Below are 22,503 nucleotides of genomic sequence, written 5' to 3' on the forward strand. Positions count from 1 at the left end.
CCAGTGGGCTCCCCCAGGATATTATGATACCTGCTTGGGATATTTTGACAGAACCAAACATATGTCATTCTAGAATCAGCCTGGAGTAAAGGACGTGAGCAAATCTGGAAGTGCGGTTGTGTTCTTTAAGGTGTATTTCTTGAACGCCTACAGCTTCATATGAATTTTACCCAGGTTTCTAAAATACTCACTTCAGGATTCAGTGACTCATGGTCAAAAAGATTTTCTCCTAGCTGTGAAATTTAAAAAAAAAAAAATAAAAAATTAAAACGATGATTTTGAACTTAAACCAATTCGTAATCTAGAAGTTTGTATGGACTAGCTGTCAGGTCTCAGAAAATACTCCCTAGTATTTGCATTTTTCGGGGTTGTTGAAAGAGAAGATGAACACCCTGCTGTCTTTTCCTGCCCTTGTGTAGTGAAGTAGTCTAATATTTTACAATAAAATTTACTGGCTTGTGGTTTATGATCCATAAATGGTATTTGTTACGATTTTATGATGCTATTTACAGGTCCGTGTCCTGAGTGTAGTTTCAGCCCTCCCTCCCTTGGCCAGCTGCCCTGTGGAACCAGATCCCTGTGCTGTGTGGCTGTGCAAGGCATCTGAAGCATCTGTTTTTGAACAAAAAGAGTGATAATTGTGTGTTGAAACTTAGTACTGGTTCCCTGTGCTGTTCAGTATTTAACACTGTTTATTTTGAACAGCAGCATTCTGATCATTTCTGATTCAAAGGATATGTATTTTGGGCCTTAATTCTTTTTTAATGGTGTGTTATCTCAGGGGAGCTGTGGAGGGCTGGGTAAGTCTGTTGACTAGAGTGTGGATAATATTTGCACAGCCTCTGTGTTTTCAGTGCTCGGTCAGTGAAAACTGAAGTAAATAACAAAAGCTGAGGAAATGCAAAAATACTGCCGTCATTGTGCACTTTTTAGTTTAGGGACCAAATTGAAATGTGCAGTGACATGAAGAAAGCTAAGCCCAACTGGAGCTAAACATCCTTTAATTAACCTTTGCAGGATGGAGGTGTTCTGAAAAGGGAGCCTCTCAGTTAAAAATTATTCAAGAAGGTCTTGGAGCATGGCAAGCCAGAAATGCCTGAAGGGTTCATAGAAACTGTAAACACCTGTTAAAGGCACAAGTATATGAATCTTTTTGGTTTAGACTAAAAATGGCTGGTTAACAAACATCTTGAAGAGTCAGCCACCCACATTCTTCCTCCAGAGAATCACAGATTCCTAGCTCCCAGGCTCTGAGATGTAATTACAGTATGAGGAGGTTTGGGAGAGCTGAAAAGTCACCATAGCAACCTCCTGGCAAAAATCTTCGCTCATCCAATGTAAAGCAAAATTTCTTTTTATTTGAATGGCCCTAGTGAGCCTGAATGTGTTCTGTCTCTGCTTCTCTTCATTTCATTGTACTCCTCAATCACAGTCTTTTCCTGCTCTGAGTCCTAAGGGTCATCTTCTAAATCTTCCCGTGAAAGTTTTGACTAGAAATGGATGCAGGATGCTGGCTATTCGATCAGGCTCTGCTTCTGCGTTAAAGAAGAGATGCCCTCTCGTGGCGTTACAGACCCTTTGCAATCATCTCCAGTGAAGCTGATAAACAGCTTGTGCTGAATAGTTACAAGCACTGAAGTAAACTGAAAAACGTGGAAACAGATAAAAGAAGATGAAGGAAATGGAAATCATTGAAAATTCCTGTGCAGTCCCTGTTCAGAAGAAAGCCTCTCCATGTAAGAGTTGATGTGAATGATAGAAGCTGTGCAGCTTCTGCTGAGACGCAGTGCGTGCCAAGCAATTTCCATGGATGTGAGCTGCCTGTAATAGAAGGAGACCGAGACCTGCTGGTTGAGGCTGGTGGATGGCAGGAGGGTGCTTGGCTGTGGCTACTTGTTTGTGAGAGGGTCTGTGCTGGTGCACAGGGAGAAGGCACAGGGAGAGGAGCTCCTGAGATATAAAGCAGTTTGGCTAAGGGGTGCTCTCAGTTTTTTGAGGAAAAACTTGACGTCTGGGATGTTTAGTGGGGGTAACCAAGAGGAGGTATGAGGAATAAGGTGACGATGGATGAGTAGGTTATGTAGGAAAGCAGAAGTGAGGGACACTTCTATTCTAGTCTGGAGACTAGAGTGCCTGGAGGAGCAGGGTGCAGTGTTCAGCAGCCTTGGGAGGTCCAGGCTTTCTCTGGTTCCTCTTACATCCCTCTCAGATCCAGTAAGGGAAATGAACTACTGGGAGCTGCTCCCAAAACATTTAAGATCACACTCCTGCAGGAGACAGCCACCAGTCCTCCAGGGCCCATTTTGTCCCTCTGGAGCTAACTCACAAAATTCAGGAGTTGATGTCTGGCTGGCCAAAGTGACAGGCACACAGGGCTGTCCTTTTTTCAGGGGCCACTCTCTCTGAGACCTCACTCATGAAGTCTTTCTCAGCATCAAGCAATAGTTAGTGTTTTTTGAACTTGGCAATGACTAATTAATATCTTGCAGGAGGGAAGAAAGATACCGGTGTTGGTCTTTACACTATAGTGTTACATACTATAAACAGAGGCTAGACAGCTGTTGTGGGGAGTTTACAACTAGTGTTCTTTAGCGCGGTCACTTTTGAAACAGAAATGAGAGGAACTCTTCAGTTGTTTCTTTCTAATTTGTGTTTTACAGTGCTCCATATTCTGGACTTTGCTCTGGACAAAACCTGCGTGACCCTGTGACGTACCATAGGCTGAGAGTGTAATGATTTGTTTCTTAAATATTATTGCAAAAGTCAACAAATCATTTCTGGAGTAATAAAAGGGAAGGTTGGGAGCAGAGATTTGTTATCACAGCAGATTTTCCAGGACCTAAGAAATGTGGTTTCAGAACAGAAATAACTTGCTCTTCATTTCCTGACCGACTGAAAACATCACAACGTCCCATCTGATTTTCTCTTCGTATCTCCTTCACCGGTCTTTTGGCATCTGACAGAAGAAGCAGTGTGGAGCAAAAATCTGCCTGAATTTCTGTGCTACACAGGGAGGTGAGTTTTTGAGCAGAGCCTTTAAATAACGATGGTGTTTTTAGAAGAAAGTATGTAAATATATAGGAAGTCCTATTTAGGTACCACAGACTGGGAGCTTAATGTTTTATTCCTTAAATGTTACTGCAAAAGTCAACAAAAAATTGCTGGAGTAATAACAGAAAAATCTGGGAAAAGAGATTTGTTGTCACAGCAGTAAATGGAAAACTGGATGGTATTTCCTAACATTGTAAGTTTTGTAAAGTGCAATTTTTAAAGGAAATGGAGATAGTTGTTACTAGCTCAGAGATTTTTATAATTTTCTAATGTTCATTTTACATGTCTGAACACAAAGGGACAAATTCCATTTTGCCAGTGGGCAGGGTGCCGTAACCCTTTGTGGGGAGCCCCAGGCAAGGGCTGTGTCTGATGTGAAGACAGGCGACTCCACTGAATGGAGTTTGACCGTCTTAGACCAACTGGGGATCTAGTTCATCCCCACAGTCATTTTATGTAGCTCACTAATAGGTGAAGATTTAGCCCAGTGTGGTCCTAAACCAAGATTAAGTCCTTCCTTTGGTGCCTGGTGAAGTGAGTAGAGGAAGCAGAGCAGCACAGGGGAGCTGCAGGGCGCAGGGAGTGAGTCTGGGGCTCTCGGACATCGAGGCTGCCTGTCCACTTCATTGCTCTGGTTTAACTGTAGTCATTTTGGAAGCAACTTTAGTCAAACTGAAGCACAAAACAATAAAATCCTTCCAGTTTAGACCAGAGTATTCGGATTGTAAGTGTTCAGTGTATGCTTATACCCTGGAATTAGCCCTTTCTCAATTACAAGCATGTTCCCAGGGCTCAATTACACTCATGAAAATTTGCTCGTAGACAGAGCCCAGGGGTGAGAACAAATACTTTTATTGGCCATGCTGTCCATGAGCAGTTTTGTGTCCCGTGTCTCCCTATGCCCTTTGTCCTGTCTGCCGCTGTGTGGTTTATCATCTCACCAGTGTCTGTAGTATATAACAGTGGGTCAGCACACCCAGCTCAGAGGCACTTGGCAGGGCTTTCTCGTCTCCTTTTCCCTATGTTTTTAGGAACTTCACCACTTCACCACAAAGCAGATTGGAAGTTGTTAACAGGTTTGCAGAGTTGTGACAGATGAACAAAACACGTACAGTGTCATTGTATAAACTTCATCTCTTTTAGAAACCAGCAGAATCCAGAGGGTTTGTGTAGCTGTGACCTTTACAGAGATGACTGATCTAGTGACTCAGACCAGTCACAGAGAGCAAGGACTTCTGGGCTCCTGTGCTGTCAATGCCATTCCAGCAGATTACAGGAGCAGTTTGAATTTCTCAGCCAAGTGAGTGGGAAGGGGGTGCTCACCAAAATCTCTTTTTCAGAACATGCCTAGAAAATGAAGAGGTTCTTCTGTGGCCCTGAACAGCACTCTGCTGACAAGGTTCTTTGCATCTTGATGGCTGTTGCTCATCTTTTTCTCCTGACAGGTACAGTAATCCCACTCAGGATTAATCACGTGGATGCCAGCAGGCTCTGGGCATTCCCCAGCCCAGAGAGTGTCTGATGGTGTCCTGGTGTGTGCACACATAGTTTATCCCTACAGGAGCCCACTTTCCTCATGTTATGCCTCAGAGCAGCAGTTGTTCTTGTTCTGGACCATTCCCTTCAGCCGGTACTGGCATCCCTGAAGCATGCTGGCCGGAGACCTACAAGTCTGGACGTGATGCTTACCCTCTTGTGGGATGCTGATTCAGTCTGGGCTGCAGATGAGCCAGTACAAATGAGAAAATACATCAAGGAGTGAAATGTCAGGTTTTGGTTTTGTCCACGTTTGGAGGCGAAAAGGGTCATGGTTTTGTCATTATTCACTTCTTTCCCTCCTGGGTGTCTTCCTGCATTTCTGTATGGGTTTTTTTTAGTTTAACTTTGGTCACTGTAAAACAAGAGCTGTGCAATTGCTCCATGGTGTCCTGGGACAAGCACCAAGCTACTGACCAAGTTCTGCAGTAATAATTCAGGCCCCGAGTCAAGCACAGTAAGCTGTGCATCATGAATGCACTCAGCATCCTTTCACTCCACCATAAATCCCAGCAAAACAATAACTTGTTCTATGCCGGGTTTTGTATTTCTTTCTTTGACTTCTCCTCAAGAACAATGCAGGGCACAGAGATAATTCATGCTTCTAAAATGCACCCTGTAGGACTGGGGTCACTTCCAGCACACAGGGCTGTTGAGGAAAACTCAAGCTCTTTCCAAAGAAAGCCTTCATAATAAAAAGACTGAATTAACGTCTAGCTCCTGCCAAATCTATCAACTTTCTCTCAGCTTTGGATGAGAAAATTGGACACCCCCAAACTGATACTGGACCATGTGGACCCTAGAGCTGAACTATGTGTTGACTCCTATTTAACATGTCTTAAGGACTTTCTTTTCTTTGGCAGAGTTAAACTTGTCTTTTTACTGGTAGTGCGGGTGGTCTCAAATTTCAAAGGCAGAAGAAATGAGAAATAGAATAAACTTTAAATTTTTTAAATCATAATGCAGGGAGGTACTCAAGTGAGGACATAGGGCAGCTTCTTCTTTGGCAACACTTTATCTCCCTTCTTTACGATCTGTCCCAATGCTGTTTGCTTACAGAAACGCGCTATCTGCATGGAGAACGCCTGGATTTACTGGGAAGGAATGACAAATATGTGTCCCTGGTCAACTTCAGTATCCCTCAGCTCTGTCAGTTCACGGTGTGCATTGACCTCAAACGGAGTGCCAACATCAGCTCGTGGGCAGTGTTTTCCTATGACATTGACACCACCTCCACAGATGTAAATGACCTAGAACTTGGGCTCTCTGGAGAAAACAAGCACTTGAGACTTTACCTTTTTGGCACCAGACGAGATATTGAGATTGACCTGGCCCTTTTTGGGTGGTACACTGTGTGCTGCTTGTGGGACAGCAGGAGGCAGCTGCTGCAGGTCTACTGCAGCGGTGACCTCGTGCACAGCGAGGCCGTTGGCAGCACAGAGTGCCTGAAGCCCAACGGCAGCCTTGTGCTGGGCCATCTGCACAAGAGGAGGGGTGGCTTTATTGGAAGGGTCAGCAACAGCTTCATTGGCAGCTTGTACTACTTCCAGCTGTGGGACCGTGTGCTGGGCCAGCAGGAGCTGCTGGACTGCGCCATGGGCAATGCTGTCAGCTGGAAGGAGGCATTCTGGAACTTCAGCACCGTCCACCCTGTAGGGGACCATCACCTGCGCTGCGGTGAGTCTGAGTTGCTTCATCTTCCTGACGCTTGCAAGTTCCTGGGGATCACACACAGAGATGGGAATCCTCCACTGCTTGGGATTGTCTCATGGCCCCCGGGTCACTGCTGCTATGATTGATACTAGGGGTGGGCAGAGCTGTGGCCATGCTTGTGACATTGCCTGTTCTCCCCACACAGGCTCCTCTTTACAGGGATACAGAGGTTGTGGATGAGGGAAAGCTGACAGGGGCAGGCTCCACCACTGAAATCCTCTGGAGGTGGCATCTTTTGGGTGAACCTTCTAGTGGCTTATCCTTCTGCTGGGGCACCAACCCGCTGCTGAGCTGGCCTGGCATTGAGTGAGGTAGACTGGACTCAGATGTTTTCTTCTAAAATGTTTAAAAATATTTAATGCCATTACTTAGATGATAGACTCATAGAATCACGGAATGATTTGGGTTGCAAGGGACCTTAAAGATCATCCAGTTCTACCCGCTCCTGCCATGGGCAGGGACACCTTCCACTAGACCAGCTTGCTCCAAGCTGTGTCCAACCTGGCCTTGATCACTTCTGGGGATGGGGCATCCACAAGTTCTCTGGGCAACCTGGAATGATAGTAATCACTTTTCTGCAAGGCTTCTGTCTGTTGTGTGCCTCAGATGGATGTTACTTCCTTGACAAGCAGTCTTATCAGTGTTTTGGGTTATCTTATCATTCAGCCCTGATATCTCTATGTACTACATGGTATTTAAATTACGCAGAGAACCAAGATTGACTAATTGACTGATTGACTGACTGATTTATGTAAAACTAATGACACATTTAGGTGCTCCACAATAACAGTGCATGTTTCTCTGCTAGTTGTCTGTAAGCTGATGGCTTCACAGGGAAAGCAGAGTCACAGCATGAAGTAATTGGTCATTTCTGGTGTCCCCTTTGAGAATCCAAAGAGCATGCCAAGACATGGCATATCTCCATCACGTGCAGCACCCACTGACTTCACCTCAGTTCCCACTACACTTCCCCATCTCATGCTCCAGGTTTTATCAAATCTGGGCCCAAGGCAATGAGATCATCACAAAATTTCTGACTGCCAATGAAACCTGTGCTCAGAGGGATTCCCCCTCCCCGGTGGCACCCTCCCTTGCTCTGCACCAAAGGACACAGGCACTAATAACAATTGCTGTAAATTACAACCTTCCCATCTGTCTCCTGGCTGCCTGCTGCACTGCCTCTATCCAAGCACCCCTCCTCCTGCACTACCTGCTGCCAGAGGTATTTCCCCACTTGTGTCCCTGGCTGGGAGGACATGATCTGATGAGGAGGGAGGAGGCTCGGTTTCCCTTTTCCAATTAACCTTTGCCCTTGGGCCCATTTGATCTGTGAGAAAAGTGTGTGCTTGGCTTGGCAAGAAGTCAAAAGAAGCTTAGTCATGTTTGAGGATGAAAATCTTAGCACCTCTGATCAAAGCCTTCACTCGGTGTTCCTGGACTTTAATTTTTCAAACAGAAATAACCTGGATGAATTGGAGCATATTTTTAGTGAGGCAAAGCATGTTAGAGAGAGGCTCTCAGTGGTCAAAGCATTCTTTCCTTCTAAAGCAGTCCCCACAAACCAGGTGATTTCTTCTAGTTAGGATTCTCCAGAGCAGCCTGAATTGGACATTCAGTCAGTAAAACGTTGGCCCAAATATTCAAAAGATATCAGCAAGGAGAGACAGCAGCACGTCTCACAAGCGAGGAACTACACTGACAGGCACCAAGGCTACTCTTGCCTACGGAACCACTGGATCGACTTTATGATCCACACTGGGAGGAGGGTTACTGGAGTCTGACATCTTCCCAAGAGCAATAACTAAGATGACTGTTGTGAAATTACAGAGATGTTCTTAGAATTTAATCATGTTTGAGGATCTGTCATGTGTCAGATCTTAGCAAGACCTTAGCAAGTACCGCTTTAAATCTACTCTTTAATTAACTGGCTTTCATGAGCCAGCAGTAGCACAGAGGCAGACTATGGTACATGAGGTGGGGATAACAGTGAGCAGTGTAAACACGTATTGACATTTGTGTCCCATCTGTCAGGCAGGAGAAGCTGCACCTGGCTGTGGTTCATGTGGATTGTCCATATGAGATCATGCATGTTCCATCTGTGTGAGAAAATCTGAAGCAGGCATGTAAGAAGTTGTGCCAAAGCATTGCTGTGGAATGAAATGCCGTGGGGAAGTGCCATGTCAATGCAAATGTCCCATCTCAAATTGTTGCTTATGCCCTGTAACAATTTCTAGCTGCAAGGCTTGCCTCTTGCGTTTGTAGGTGTTGTTTGTAGATGTTTTAAGTTAATGTTGCTTGGTTCTCTTTGACAGTAGACAGGTTATGCAATTGTGCTGGGAAATTAGGCAGCCTGCTTTGTTTTGGAAATCTTACGTCGCTTTTGGAAAGCCAGGGCTCATTTAGGCAAAGTGAGGGAAACTTCTCATACGAATGTAGCCAGAAGCAGCCTCAAAAAGGTGTGTTGGCATTTTAGAAGTGCTGTAATTATTGTAGTCATTGCATTGGTTTTGCTTGATGTAGCAGGAGTAAAATTATTGTTCTGCCTTCACTTTTTTCCCAGAGCTCTTGAAGATGATCCTTTGCTTTTGCAGCTCAGCTGGGCCTTTACTGAAAGTGTGGAAGTAAAAGTGTGTGTTCTCATCCTTTCACTGACTCAGTCTTCATGTCTTCCTCCCCCTACCACACCCACACACTGCTTTCTGGTTTTTTTCTTAATTTTAAATACTCTGGGAGAGGGATGAATATTCAATATCTGAACACGACTGCTGATAATATAGAAATGTATTTATTGCAGTTCTCTTATTGGCTAGTCTCATTTTTTATGCTCATCTGTTGGAAACCGTACATATTTACAGGATGCCAAATAAACCATTTATTAAATTATTAAATTGAAATCCTCGAGTAGGACTTTAAAAAGTCAGTGGTACAGTACTCTCGTAGCTTCAGACCTCACCTGTCATCACGGCTTAGTCCTCTTTTTGCGAGCAGGATTACATACATGTTAATTAAAGCAAATGAGGTTACAGGATGAAGATCGCCAGTCCCACACCTGCCTGCTGGTAATGTTCCTTGACATGTGAGAATAAACAGATTTTTTTTTTCTTCTGGTGATAACGAGAGAGAAGGAAATAAATTAATATCTGTGAAGTTGTAACCATGCTTTAATTTGTCAGGAGATGGAAATAGAATTCCGAGTGACATCCCTGATCAGAATGGATTTGGGCTTTGTTTGGCAATTTCTCTGTTGGTTTTTTTCCCTAGCAGATTTTTCTGATCCATCCTGCCTGACGCAGGGTAATATCATACATCACCCCCGAGGAAATTCTTTTCAAAAAATTACACTGATAACAACAGGAACAGAGTGGGGCCTGTAATTGTCCTGTGCAGCGATTGATAGATTCAATCCTACCTGGAGAGGATCTGCAGCACTGGAACATGCAGGGAGACAAGTTAAACCCCAGGTGTTCTAATAGTCTGGAATGTGGCTTGATGGATCATATCCTAATCTTGTGTCTATATTTCTGTAGGAAAGAAAAAATATTTATTCCGGTGATAGGACATACCTGGCCCTTCTGCATTCTCGTCTCACTCCCTCTATGGCAGCAGTTCTTAAAAAGGCTCATAAAGAGACACTAATTTTCTGTCAGTTTGAAACCAGGGACTCATTATCTGCAGCATCCCACTGGGGCTCACAGAACCATCTCTGCAGCTTCGCACCACAGGAAGGCATACAGGTTTTCACTACAAGTTTAAGCTGTGGAATGGAAGTCCATGGAGATGCTAGAATTTCTGCACTGCCAGGGCCCAGGCCCTTTGTATCCTCACTGCAGTATATTGTGAGGATGGGGGGGGCTTGGTGCGCACAGGTGCTGGAGGAAAAACTGCAACCCCTTAGTTCCGGATCCTTCTGTTTTCTTTTGAGGAGTCAGTTTCCTTTGTCTCTTTAATTTATTATATACTTCTGGCTTCTTGTTTTCTGTGTATTCCTGAGTCTGTCAAACAGCATTAGTGTTGGTAGGAGCTCTGTGGATGGAACATCCAGGTCTGTCGTGCAGCTCAATGAGCTAAGGCCTGCGGATCTTTTTCCAAATAAAGAGTCAGCAAACACCCGTCATGCCAGGTCATGTTTCTGACCTACTGCAGGCAATGGGTTTGAAATGGCGATGTGGCAGCTTGCTCCTGGACTTGCCAGTGTTTTGGTGGAAGAGTAAAGCAGACTGGATTAGTTCTCTGATTCCCAAAGTGTACTGCTATCTCAGACACAAAAGGCCTGAGTAAAGAGGAGAGATATCCAAATGGAAATCTAAGATTCATTAAGCATGGGAAAAGCAGGCTTGCTGTTTTTACAGCTTTCTGTGCATCCCAGGAACAACAGGGACTGTACTCTATCAAAGCAGGTTCTGGACAGTTTGATCTTTGGAACAGCTGGTCCATCTTCCTTGCTCCCCATCCTACTCCCGCCAGGTGTGTGGGAGCCTCCTGGCTCAGCTCTCCATCAGCCCTGAGCACTCTGCCTCTGCTGAGGAGTCACAACCATTTCCTAGATCATGAGGTAACACCAAAACAACTCCGAGGAATATTCAGAGGCTGGAGGTCTGAGCTGAAGACTGGAGGTTCTGAGCTGAAGACTGGAGGTTCTGAGCTTAGTCTGCAAGAGCCAAACCTGGAGAGACAGCTCAGAGCTGGATTTCGGTCGCTTTGTTGTCCACTTGCTCCAGTCTGACTCTGTGCTGAGTTCACAGCCTGTGGCTTAGTGCAAAAGGGAAAATCAGTTCTGTGTATAGGAAGTAGGAGCTTAGGTACTGTAGCATGCCTGCTCAGAAGGGGCTTTTGACTTCAGCTGTCCTTTGAACTTCACAAGACAATTTGAAGTAATTTAGGATAGAAATAGGAGACTTCAAGTTGTTAACAGCCCCTGTTTCTGTTATTGCCATGGATTTGAGTGAGTCAGAGATGGACTGTTGTGCTGTAAGCATGGGTGAGTCTCCTTACCTTGAACTACAGTAGAGAAAACAATGTTTTATGTATGAAGCATGGTCTTATCCTGCTTCTTTCTGGCCACACTCCTTATTCATAGACATTTGGCTTTGTATTCATATGTTGAATTTATTTCTCTTAGTCAGAGCTGGAATGTCAAGTCTCTGACAGTCGTGTCAGAGTGTGAAGTAAAAAACGCCAATTACCAGCCTCGAAAGGAAATGGTGCTTCAGGGGCAAAGTGTTGTGATCCTGCTTTTCTTTGAGCACCCAGACCTGTAATGTTACAGGGTGATTCAGTTCACTGCAATTTTCTGTTGTACATGTGTGTGGAAAAATTCACACCACCAGAGGTTTATGTCCAAAAAGGAGACAGAGGAGTCCTGTAACTTTATTCAAATAGAGGGAGAGGCCACGGGGCATTTCCTCTGGGGTCTCTCAAATTATTGGAGGATGCAACCTCCTTTTAATACTGTTTTCCTGGCCACATCATCCTCTCCCTTTCCCCACTGGCTGAGGTACTTGAGAGGTACAGACTTCCCGAATCACCTACTACATGACCCCCCTAATATGCGACACACCCACTCCCTGCTTTTGTATCTCTGTTCTTCTTTAAATTCAGGAATTTTACATGGCTTTGATTATGCAACACTCCTTGTCAATTAGTACCATTCCTCTGAATTTTATGGTTCCTCTCTGTTACTGTCTTATCTTTCAACCTCCGGTTTTATCTACAAGCAGGATCACACAGTCTATTTGTAAAGACACACTCATTCCTTTCACACATGACAAACATCATCCATTTTCTCCCTGTCTGCCTGGTGATGTGGCAGATTGCATGTGAAATGCAAAAGTCATATCTGCTTTGACAAGGTGATTCACTTTGAGGAAAATTATCTATGAATGAATGCCTGGAATTCTTTACTTTGAAAACAACAGGCAGGATGGTCAACATTTAAAATGGGAATCTTTATGCCAGAGACCATGAATATCAATGTTCCTCTCACAGGCATTACAAATGCCTTTTCCTGAAGGCTGGCCCAACTTACACAGGCAAGAAGGGAACATGGATAACTGTCCTCCAACACAAGAAATGAAAAAGGATAAAGGTGCATAAGCTCTGATTTTCCCTGTGATCTAAATTCCATTTTCTCTCTTGTTATGTTGTGTTTACCTCTCTATAAAGAAGAAAACCCTGTGTGGTTGTATTTTCCCCTTTGCCTTCACCCTGCTGAGGTCTGTGGAACCACGGCAGCTCCTTGTAATGATGACCTTTGCAGAAGGACTCAAACCTTTCTCTCACCTGAACTGTGCTCTTCCTCGCACTTCTGCCAGTGTGGATTCTCAGGCCTTTTATGGTTCTTTCCAGCAGATTTCAGTGAAGCATCCTCAACAAGGGCCTCCACGCTGCCCCCGGTACCTCCAGCCAGTACCAATGGTACCGTTCCACGTAAGTGCTCAGGGGGCCATTTTAAATGTTGTCATGATCGTCAATGACACTGACTGACACTGTAGATGTGACAATTTAAGACTTAGTCACATGTTTAAACCTTTGCTGCTTAGCAAGGTGACCTGTGTCAGCAGATCCTCCTGTCTCTGCCTGTGCATTCTCAGCAGGCAGTAAAGGCCAAGACAGTGCACCCCAGCTATGAACCACAACTTGGTTGTTAAGGTGTGATAATGTGACCATGTGTTTGGGCTCTTGAGGTCTTTAATAAAATTCCTATCAATGCAGCAGTAACATAGACTTGGACACTGCAGTCTGGGGTTTCCCAAAGAGCCTCAGTGCCATGGGAATGGGAACACAACTATGGTTCTACAGGGGAGTGAGCAGATGGGGAGCAGGCACCTTCTGTGCAAGCTGCAGGATATATCTCACCTCTATCCTCTCCTTACAGTCAGATTCTTTAATGTTCACATGAACTTTTCTCTTCTCTACAAAATGGAGAGAGCTCCTGATTGCTATGATGCAAGGAGGCTTCTTGAACACTGGGTGAGTAGCTTGCTTTTCTCATTCTCATGTGTTTCTAGCAAGTATCACATGAAGACAGCTGGTAGGATCACAGAATAGTTTGGATTGGAATAGAATGGGTTGGAAGGGACCTCTATAGGTTATCTAGTCCCACGCCCAATGTACAGAATGCAAACTGCTGGGACAACACAGAAATGAGCATCCATGTAACAATTGTGGTGTTTCAGAGTCATGTTATCCAATATATAACAGGACAAAATGAAATTCTGAAGGAAGGGAAAAGTGTTAAAATTTTGCAAAAATTCTTAGCCACTTTCATTGGCATTTAGAATTCTGATGACAATTCTAAATTTACAAGCAGGTCTAGAAAAAGTATTGATAAATAGTCTTAAAAATGTTACTGTTTTTTTCCAGTTTAATATCATGTTTACTGGAGAAGGATTTGTTGTGACAAACTTTAAAGTGAGGTAAGGTTCTGGCTGTGTGGTGGTGTCACCTTGGCCCTCTGTCCTTTGCACAGTCAGGTTCCAGATACCCATTTCACAACTGACCAGTCTGGGGGGTCACAGAGGAGAACGAGGCTTACAGACCCCTGGAGGCTGGCTAGGATCACACTGGCTCTTGTGTGGTATTGTCTAATGAAAGAATGTAATAGTTTGAAAACGCTGCTAGGAACAATGGTTTCTTGAACCAGATTCCCCTATTTCATTCCTTTTAGCCCACTCCACCTGTATTCATATTCAAACTGTGAGCAGCAGAGAGGGATATTTTAGCAATTTGTAAACATGTCACTAACACAGACAGTTTTGTCATTTTACATCTATTTCGACTTCCTAATTTCTTCTCTGACTTCCACGGGTACTTCTTGTTTCATAGATGACGACAGAGTAACATGTTGCACTGTTCACATGGGATGAATCCAATTCATAAAACATTAAGGGAAGGTTCTTCCCATTTTGGAAGAAACATTTTTTGTGAGAATGCATATGAATTATAGCACTTGGTCCTGGTAACTTCTGTAGATATATCTATGCTGAATTCAAGATGACTTCTAAGTTGTAACATCTGTGGTCACGAGATTTTTTTTTAGGTGATAGCAGAATGGGGCATGTTACAGTTATATGCTACTGTGAAATAATTGTTCTGTTCTCTTTTGTTTTCAGGGATAATTATCCACATCACAGTGCCTATAAGAGGACTCACGTATGTAATTTGTTATTTTCTGATACCTCTTACAGACAGGTATATTTTCTTACCTCTTATAAAGAGGATATAGTAGTTGAAGGGTCTAAATGTTGATGCTATTGTGTTTTGTTGAAATTACTTAATTATCCTGATGAACCTCTGGCAGTACTGTGAAACAAGGGCTCCTCCCAGGTGTCAGGTCCCAGTGACACTTAAAGCAACAGGCTCTGTTTTAATGAGCACACTGAGTTTCTGCTGATTGCTTTCCTTAAAAACCAAATTGTGCCTGTTGATTCTAACCAGTTTCTAACTTTCTGTGTCCTTCCATGCGAACTGAAGGGGAAGGTAAAGCAGATGTCACAAAGGTAAGACCCAGGGTTATGAACTGGGTTTCCATGCTTTGTACTGATTTCATTTTTAGAGGGAGGAGGAATTGTATCCCTCCATGGCTCTTTGAGTTTCAGAGTGACCGGAAAAGCGCACATGGAGGTCAGAACCACAGGAATACTTGACCTGGGGAAACATGTTTTGGCATCCAAGGTTCCCCTCTCATACCTCAGATCTTGGTGCTTCCATGGCACGTTGTGAGGTTTGCGCTGCCCTGTAAGAGCTGGCCCTGAGCAGGGTCCTTCACTGGGGCCAGAACCGTGAGTGGACAGTGCCCAAGAAGGATACCAGGATGAATCCTGCGCCTCTTCTGTAAATCTAATTCTGAAATCCTAATCGCCTTCTGACCCCAGCCCAGGAGGAAGAGGAGCTGAATTCCCATCACCTCCAAAGGGCCGTGAATGGTTTAGAAAGACCATGATGAGTGGTGGACAACTGTGTGAATTGAAAAAGCTTGAAATATCCCAGCCCTAAGGAACTCTCACTCATTAACCCTCAGTTAATTTAGAGGCCCATGAGGCATCTGCCCAAGGCTTCTTGCATTTTTCTGCCATGTCTGAAGCCACTCAAAGAGACATAGAGTCTTTCCAAACCTTCCAGAGTCAGCAAGGGTAATTACTTAGAGCAATAGCTGTTCTGAGGAGAAGAAGTGGAATCCACCAGAGATACTGAAAGTGGTTAGTTAAATCCCAGTTTTCCAGGGAGCCGTGGAGTCACAGGGTGCTCAAGCACATCGCTATTTTATGACTGGCTCTCTCCAAACTTTAAATGTTGAAAAACCCTTACTTGTGACAGGGATGTTCCTTTGCCAAGATAATGTCATTAAGAAACCTTTAGAGTCATTTACCATGAAACTATAGAGATATTCTTGTACCTGTATTCCCAATATTTTCTACTTTAGAAAGCATTTCCAGAGATAAGGTGCTAGTGTACATTAGAAGTGGCATCCGGTGATGTTCACCATAGGACTGCACTTATGGTGAGCAAAATACATACATTATCCAATTCAGTGTAATTATCTGGGCTACTCCTTAATTTTGTAGCCATTTATATTTGTGAAATGCTACTAATATGGCAGTCTTGTTTGTGTATTCTATTTGTAGCTATGTCTGTAAGGCCATTGTAAAGACCACATTCCTGGAAACACAAGAAGTCTTGAGTCTCAAGATCAAAGAGTTGTTGAATGACTCTTACAAAGAGGGACCATTTTCCCTGTATGTGAAACCTGAAGATGTGGCTGTGAAGTCCATAGGTAAAAATTTACTGAAACCTCACTGCAAATCAACATGCTTTGCAATTCTGTCTCTAAGTGCTTTTTATCAAATTTATATTCTGTGGAGAGGTTAGGCTAGAAAACATCCTTACAAGTGACCAGACTGACTTCACGTGATGTACAATCTGTAGAGCATCGTGCAATGACAGCGATATCAAAAATTTGGGTTCCAGGCAAATGGAGACATGAATCCTGGTGCCCACGCTGGTCTGAGCACCTTTGCAACGAAGGCAAAGTAAAGCTGATGCAGCTACAAATCCAGGAGCTCCTGCTGGTAGCCAGTACCCCGGGGGAACTGAAACAAAACAATCAAACCAAATCCCCTGCCAACATTTTCCTAATGCCTGTGCATATTGGACCGATCCTCAGATGGCAAATAAGTATTTTGTTAGTTTGGTTACTGTCTCTGTTCTTCCCTAAAATACAGGAGTAAGCCAGAGATAAGAGCTAATAGATCATCCCTGGGATTCAAAACCACATTTTACAGCAATAACTTACAAAATATCAGTTGCAGATGATAAAACAACAAGCCTGGAGGAAAAACATTGATGGGTTAATGAGGGGCAATGTGAAGCACTTTCTGATAGATTAGAGAAGCCTGGAGGGTGTGCTGTCATTGAATCTGGTTTGTGATGCTGGAAACCCTCTACCTGAGAACTGGCCTTATCAAACAAAAGAGAAAAAAATGTAGAAGAAGAGATGAAATATTTAAACAAAATGTTTCCTTACAGACAGTAAACCTGTAAAATGCTCCTGTCCAGTCTGCAAATTAGAACTCATTCCCATCAGGAAACCAGGTCCACAGAACAGATGGGTGCTTGAGTGTTGGGGGAGTGGGCGGGGGGGTCTTCTTTTTGACTATTGAGTCTTTTTAAAGAACTTTTATTTATTTCCTCCTCAGCACTAATGGGTTGTCCAGAAAGCTTTTCCCACACGAGGTACAAGGGAAATTATTCCTGGCCTCTAACAAGTCCAGCCTCCAAGACAGAGGTCAGCTGCAGGAAAAACCCTCTGCAGTCTGCTCAGAGGAGCTGGTGAGTGACAAGACATCTTGTTCTGGTTCTTCCATGGAAAACAGGAGGGAGCAGCATGTTTTGTGATGGCAAATCAGATGGCAGTCTGCCACGGCACACAGCAGTGCCATGCCAAGGAAGATGCAAAGAAATTTGGGGCTAATCCTTCATGGGCTGCAGGAAAAGGGTGTGGCATCATTCCCATCACCTGCAGGGAGAACCTGCTGGCACTGCAGGGACCTGACTTTCTGCTTGGGCAGGAAGGGAAAACCTTGCCCTGTTGCATTTTGTGCCTTCTCTCAATTGCTCCTGCCCTCGAATACCTCAAGGTGCATTTCACATGGCTCTGGCATCTGGGTTCTGCACCCACTCTGCTGGGTGAGTGGTAAGTCAGATCTGACTTGAAAATCCATTTAAAGTTGGGTTAATAAATTACCTTCTTAGCTACCTGAGTGGGAAATATGAGGAACATCATTATTATATATTTTTTCTTGTAACAATGTATATTGTTTTCATTTTTCAGTGAAATTAGTATTGAACTTGAGCAAGCTTTTTGGAAAAAACCGAACATGACTAAGTGCAAATTACTGGAAAAACTTCCAAATAATATTCTAGGCCTCCAAAATATCAAGATAACAGAAGGTAAGGCACCAGATACTTCAGTGACACAGTGAATCACAGTAAAAATAGTTGCAGTTAGATAATGCTCGCGTTGGACATCTGAAGAAGCGTTAAGGTTGTTTTTGTGCATCCTGTGCATCTGGTCATCTTGAAGGTTTTTTATTGCTGATGAATTTTGAAGGTGCTTCCAAGTTCTCTATCAAATCATCTATTCTCAAAACCTACACTTAGATTTATAATTAAGTAAGTATATGTGAATAATGTGGCAGGTTTTGCCTGTCTATACACTCTGTTACCACATCAAAGCAATTCACAGTATCTCATAGAAAGAAGCACAAATCAGTGTCTGGAGTAGAAAATTTGTGCTGTAATTCATGTAAGTTATGAGATGACCTCTACCACCTGTTTATACTTTTTTAAGCTATGCCAAACAGTGTAAGTAGTTTGAATGGTGAACAAACCAAATACCAGAGGGCTTATCCTCATCCTCAGGAGTGTATCAAATAATAGATAATGGAAAGATATCTGCAGTTGCACACAGTCCATCTGACTCCCAGGTTGTAGAATCTGCTTCTATAAGAAAATTATAGAAGGATGATGAGATGATGAATGGCAGATACAAAATACCATTCAGAATTTGCTTTTGCTGCTGTACCAGGTAAGCAGCATTAGGGACAGGGGCAGATCTTGTGTAATTTGGGACTCACAAATTCTTGTAAACACAACCAAAGTTAAAACTAAATATTATTTGCAGATAGTATTTATAAATCCAAAAGCAGGTGACAGTATTCTTATGAAAAGTACATTATTTTTTTCCTTTAAAATACAATCTGAGATATGCAGATTTTACTTGGAAGTTTTTGCTGGTTTCATTGACATGTTGAGGGCTTATTGACTTATTCTTAGGACATAATTTTGTAAGAGACCAGGAGCATTAAGACCATCTGGAAAGAACTGAGAAGCAGATTAACTCCTGGATTTAACAGAGACATGTAGCTGTATGGCCAGACAGATAGCTATGTCACATAAATCATCTGTACTTCCTTTTTTTTCAGAGAATGCACAAGATGTTGTACAGCATATTTTATACCTCTTGCCTGATGCAACACTGCATGTGGAAGAACTGGAAATCATTGCAAGTAAAATTTCTGATATTGTAGAGCTTGCAGATGTGAGTGTGACACTTGCAGAGACTGTATTGTCTATACTAGACTATATTGTGCTGCAAGAAATAGAAGATGAGAACTTTAGAAAAATAACCAATAGGTAAGTAAGATAACTTGCCCAGAAGAGGCTTCCTAAGCTGAAATGGCACCATGGTGTAATTTATTCAGTCTATTAAAATATCGTCACTGGAGCTACCAATTTCTGAACTTTGATCTTAAACATATTTGAGGTTCTTAACAGCAGAAATTGATTATTGTGTTGTCAAAGGTGCTTTTAGCAGAACCAGTTCTGCAGAAGTCCCCATTCCAATGTTGTTCCCTGTGGGCATCCCAGCCTGGAGGCAGCCCAGCTGCTATCTCCTCTCACAAGGATCACAAGGATCTTTGTGGCTCAGCAGTGAGGGCTGTGGGCAGGTCAGCCTGGAGAAACAACTCTCTTCCACTCTCTACCTGTGCTGATAAAGACTTTTTAAAAACAGCTATTCAATGTTAGTCTTCAAAATCTGTATTTAGGATCGTGCATCCATGATGTGATTCTGACACATGCTAAAATAGAGGTTCTTAGCTTTAAGAACACCTCTCTTCTTTGAGGTCTTGAAGGGAACTCAGCTACCTGGTTTTGAATGTCTTAGCAGAGCACTGTCCAGAGCAGTGCAGCCAGCCTTGACAAGGGCAAATGAAAGGACACGGAGTTTACCCATTCAGAGCTTTGCTGGACAAGCCCCTGAGCAGCAGCTCTGCCTTTAGAGCCTATCCTGCCTGAGGTGGTGAGGAGATGGAGGATGGACTTCCAGAGGTTCCTACCAGACTAAATTGTTCTGGCTCCAATATTTTGTCCCCTGGTACAATTAGATGACTGAAAATAATCAGATTAGCAGATTTTACAAGTTACTGCCTTCCAGATGAAGTGCAGTTTTTGACTGGGTGTGGATTTTGGTTCAGTTCTTCTCAGAACCTCCTTCTGTGGTCCCTGCAGGAGAGTATCTTCCACCTGCCAGAGTCCACTGAATCATGCCAACTCAGCTGTTCGCCATCACCTGAGCCTGTGCAGACAAAGTGCCATCTACCCCCAAATGGACCCATTCTGCTCAAGTGCTTGCTCTTTGTGATCATAAATCAGAGCAAAGGGTTTTAGTCACTTGGGTGTGTGTTATGAAACCAGCAGAATATTTCAAGAGTTGTATTTTTTTTTCTTTCTGTTGCTCTTGTTGAAGTATCCTGAAGATGGCTGAGGAGATGGGCTATAAGGTTACCTACACAGACAGAAATATGTCAGTCATAACCACGTCCTTGGCCCTGGTGGTGCTGCGTCCAGATCCCGGACTGTTTGGAGGACTGGCCTTTGGCATTACCTCCTACAACAGAAGTGTGGATCTCAAGGTGAGAGCAAAGTATCACCTCAGGGACCACTGACTAAACCGGACTATCCTCCTGCTCTTTTGTCTCATTTTGAATTTGACCGGAGGATGGCACCCCTGAGCATGTCATCTCTCTCCTGCAGATCAGTGTGCAAGAAAACCCTTTCAAAAAGGCTTTGGCCTCGGTGTTTTTGCCAAAATCCCTGAAGAACTTCCTGGGGATCGAGTACTCTGACCCAGACAAGCATTCAAAGATCCAGTTCAAGTTTTTTGGCACTACTTCACTTTTTGTGGTAACTACGACTCCCAGCAAACCCTAACACAGCAGGAATGGGCTCAGCTGTTCTCAGTGCCTACAAAAGAAATCCCAACAGCATCATCTGTTCTGGGCACATTTAGCATCAGACTGATGGAGGGATGTGCAGGCAAAATGTACTCAGGCAGCAAAACCTTCTCTGTAGCAAGGTGTCTGTAGACCTTAGACTTTTTTTTCATTTTCTGTAGCTGATGTTATTCTAGTCCTTCTGTTCTGCAGAAAAAAACCATACCCTAACCTTCCTCTGATAGTAAGGATGGTGCATAGCATACGCCAAACATCACAAAAATAATTTCAAGATTGATGTCTCCATTGAAATAATATAGCAGCATCATATGCAGGATTTATGACTATTCTAATACTTATTCTATTTCCTTAAGGGGGGGTGGGTATAATTTAGAAAGGGAGACATTTCTTTGAAATGATGGCTCATACAGTGTGCTAAACAATGCTTTTCATAATGAGGGAGCATTTACAGTTGTGTCCACTGTCTAATGACCTTAATGATGTACAACCAAATGTTTAAATGTACTGAAAAAATTACACAGCTTTCTCAATCCAGCTGGTGCATCTGAAACTCAGTTCTGCTTCAGCTGATGTGGAGACTGTCCCTGAGCTGCAGCTAACTATGTTTTTAATGACATAGCAAGTAGCTAAATTACATCAGGCATCCCATGGAGTTTAGCTGATCACTATTTCCAAGGAATACAGTTTAAAAAAAATGAGAGCAGGGAAGAGCTTGGATTCTTTTTGCATGTGTGTGTTTTTCCCCTGCAGGATGACAGTTTAACGATGGAGAGGTTGAACACTTACGTTGTGAGTGCCAGCATTGAAAATGCATCAATTCAGAATCTTAATGAGCCCGTGACTGTCACTCTCCACCACATAGACCAGAACAGGGTAGGATGTGTTCATTTCATGAGGAACGGGGTGAGGCAGAGCTGACTTCACTTACCCTTTCAATAAACTGGGAACAGGACAAATAAGCTTAAAACACTTTGCTGCCTGACCTCCCCATGATACATGGACACCCAAACATTGACTGACCACACAGATCTCAGTGTTTAATAATTCCTTTAGCTGGTCACTAAAGCTTGTGTCTCCACTCTAAATCCATGCTTAGTAACAAGGGACATTCTTATTGTTTCCTTGTTCTGATCTAGACAATTTTTTTTCAAGGAATAGTTTTATTTGCTAAAAACCAGTGGGTTTTGGATTGGACTGAAATGATTTATCCTTGATCTGAATTTGGAAAATAGGTTAAGTCACCAAAAGAGAGAAACTTTAAAAAACCCAAAACCTTGCAAAGATGTTTTCAAAATCAAATTGCTTTATTTTGTTTCAAAATGGTGTTTCAAAAAGTCTGTTTTATTTTTAAATGGGCATGGGTCAAATTTGTTGACTGAATTCCTCCTTAGCATTTTTGTGCTGCCAATGTTTATGGTCCAGCCTCCACATGAATATATTACAAACCCAGGGCAGAAGAAAATTATTCAATGAGATGAACTTGATTAAAGTTCAAGTTAATGAGGACTTGTAATTGCTGCTTTTATGGCAAAATGCTCTTTCCATTTGGTTCTAGCAAATATATACCCAGAAATTTCACCTAGATATCCCCTCTCTTCTGTCATTTTTACTCCACCAGGCCATCTGGCACCTTTCAGATATTTTCCTTGACCTTTTAAAATTATCTTAATTAAATATTTAATGAGTTATCATCCAAACCTACATCTTTGGCTCTCTGCCTAATTATATTTGACAGTCTACAAATGACACATCTTAACAGCTTATCTGTTAGGCTGGCTTCCTGTAAGCTCTGTGCATTATTAAACTTTATTAATGATATAATGATAATAAAAGAAAATTATTCTGTGCCTTGGAAAATTTTGCTGCAGCATTATGAGAAATTAACTAGAATGTCCCCATGAGAAAACAT

The 22,503-nt window shown here is 43.0% G+C and overlaps 1 protein-coding gene across 1 annotated transcript; it reads left to right on the top strand.

The window, feature by feature from the left end:
* Positions 1-1,383: 1,383 nt before the first annotated feature.
* Positions 1,384-22,297, top strand: ADGRG4 (adhesion G protein-coupled receptor G4). The gene is made up of 16 exons (XM_019287714.3): positions 1,384-1,736; positions 2,661-3,015; positions 4,392-4,496; positions 5,647-6,264; positions 12,649-12,726; positions 13,175-13,269; positions 13,663-13,715; positions 14,412-14,451; positions 14,773-14,798; positions 15,924-16,072; positions 16,995-17,127; positions 17,630-17,748; positions 18,783-18,993; positions 20,108-20,273; positions 20,395-20,544; positions 21,345-22,297. Exons 3-16 carry the CDS (start codon positions 4,406-4,408, stop codon positions 21,510-21,512), a joined length of 2,097 nt encoding a protein of 698 aa, XP_019143259.3. The 5' UTR covers positions 1,384-1,736; positions 2,661-3,015; positions 4,392-4,405; the 3' UTR covers positions 21,513-22,297.
* Positions 22,298-22,503: the final 206 nt, after the last annotated feature.

Source organism: Corvus cornix, chromosome 4A (assembly GCF_000738735.6).
Source record: "Corvus cornix cornix isolate S_Up_H32 chromosome 4A, ASM73873v5, whole genome shotgun sequence".
NCBI lineage: Eukaryota > Metazoa > Chordata > Aves > Passeriformes > Corvidae > Corvus > Corvus cornix.

Bases quoted from the DNA above. Each gene is read 5' to 3' on its own strand.
- ADGRG4 (XM_019287714.3), top strand. From the start codon at position 4,406: ATGAAGAGGTTCTTCTGTGGCCCTGAACAGCACTCTGCTGACAAGGTT. The intron at 13,270-13,662 runs GTGAGTAGCTTG...GTTTTTTTCCAG, and splicing joins GGAGGCTTCTTGAACACTGG to TTTAATATCATGTTTACTGG. The intron at 18,994-20,107 runs GTAAGTAAGATA...CTCTTGTTGAAG, and splicing joins TTTAGAAAAATAACCAATAG to TATCCTGAAGATGGCTGAGG.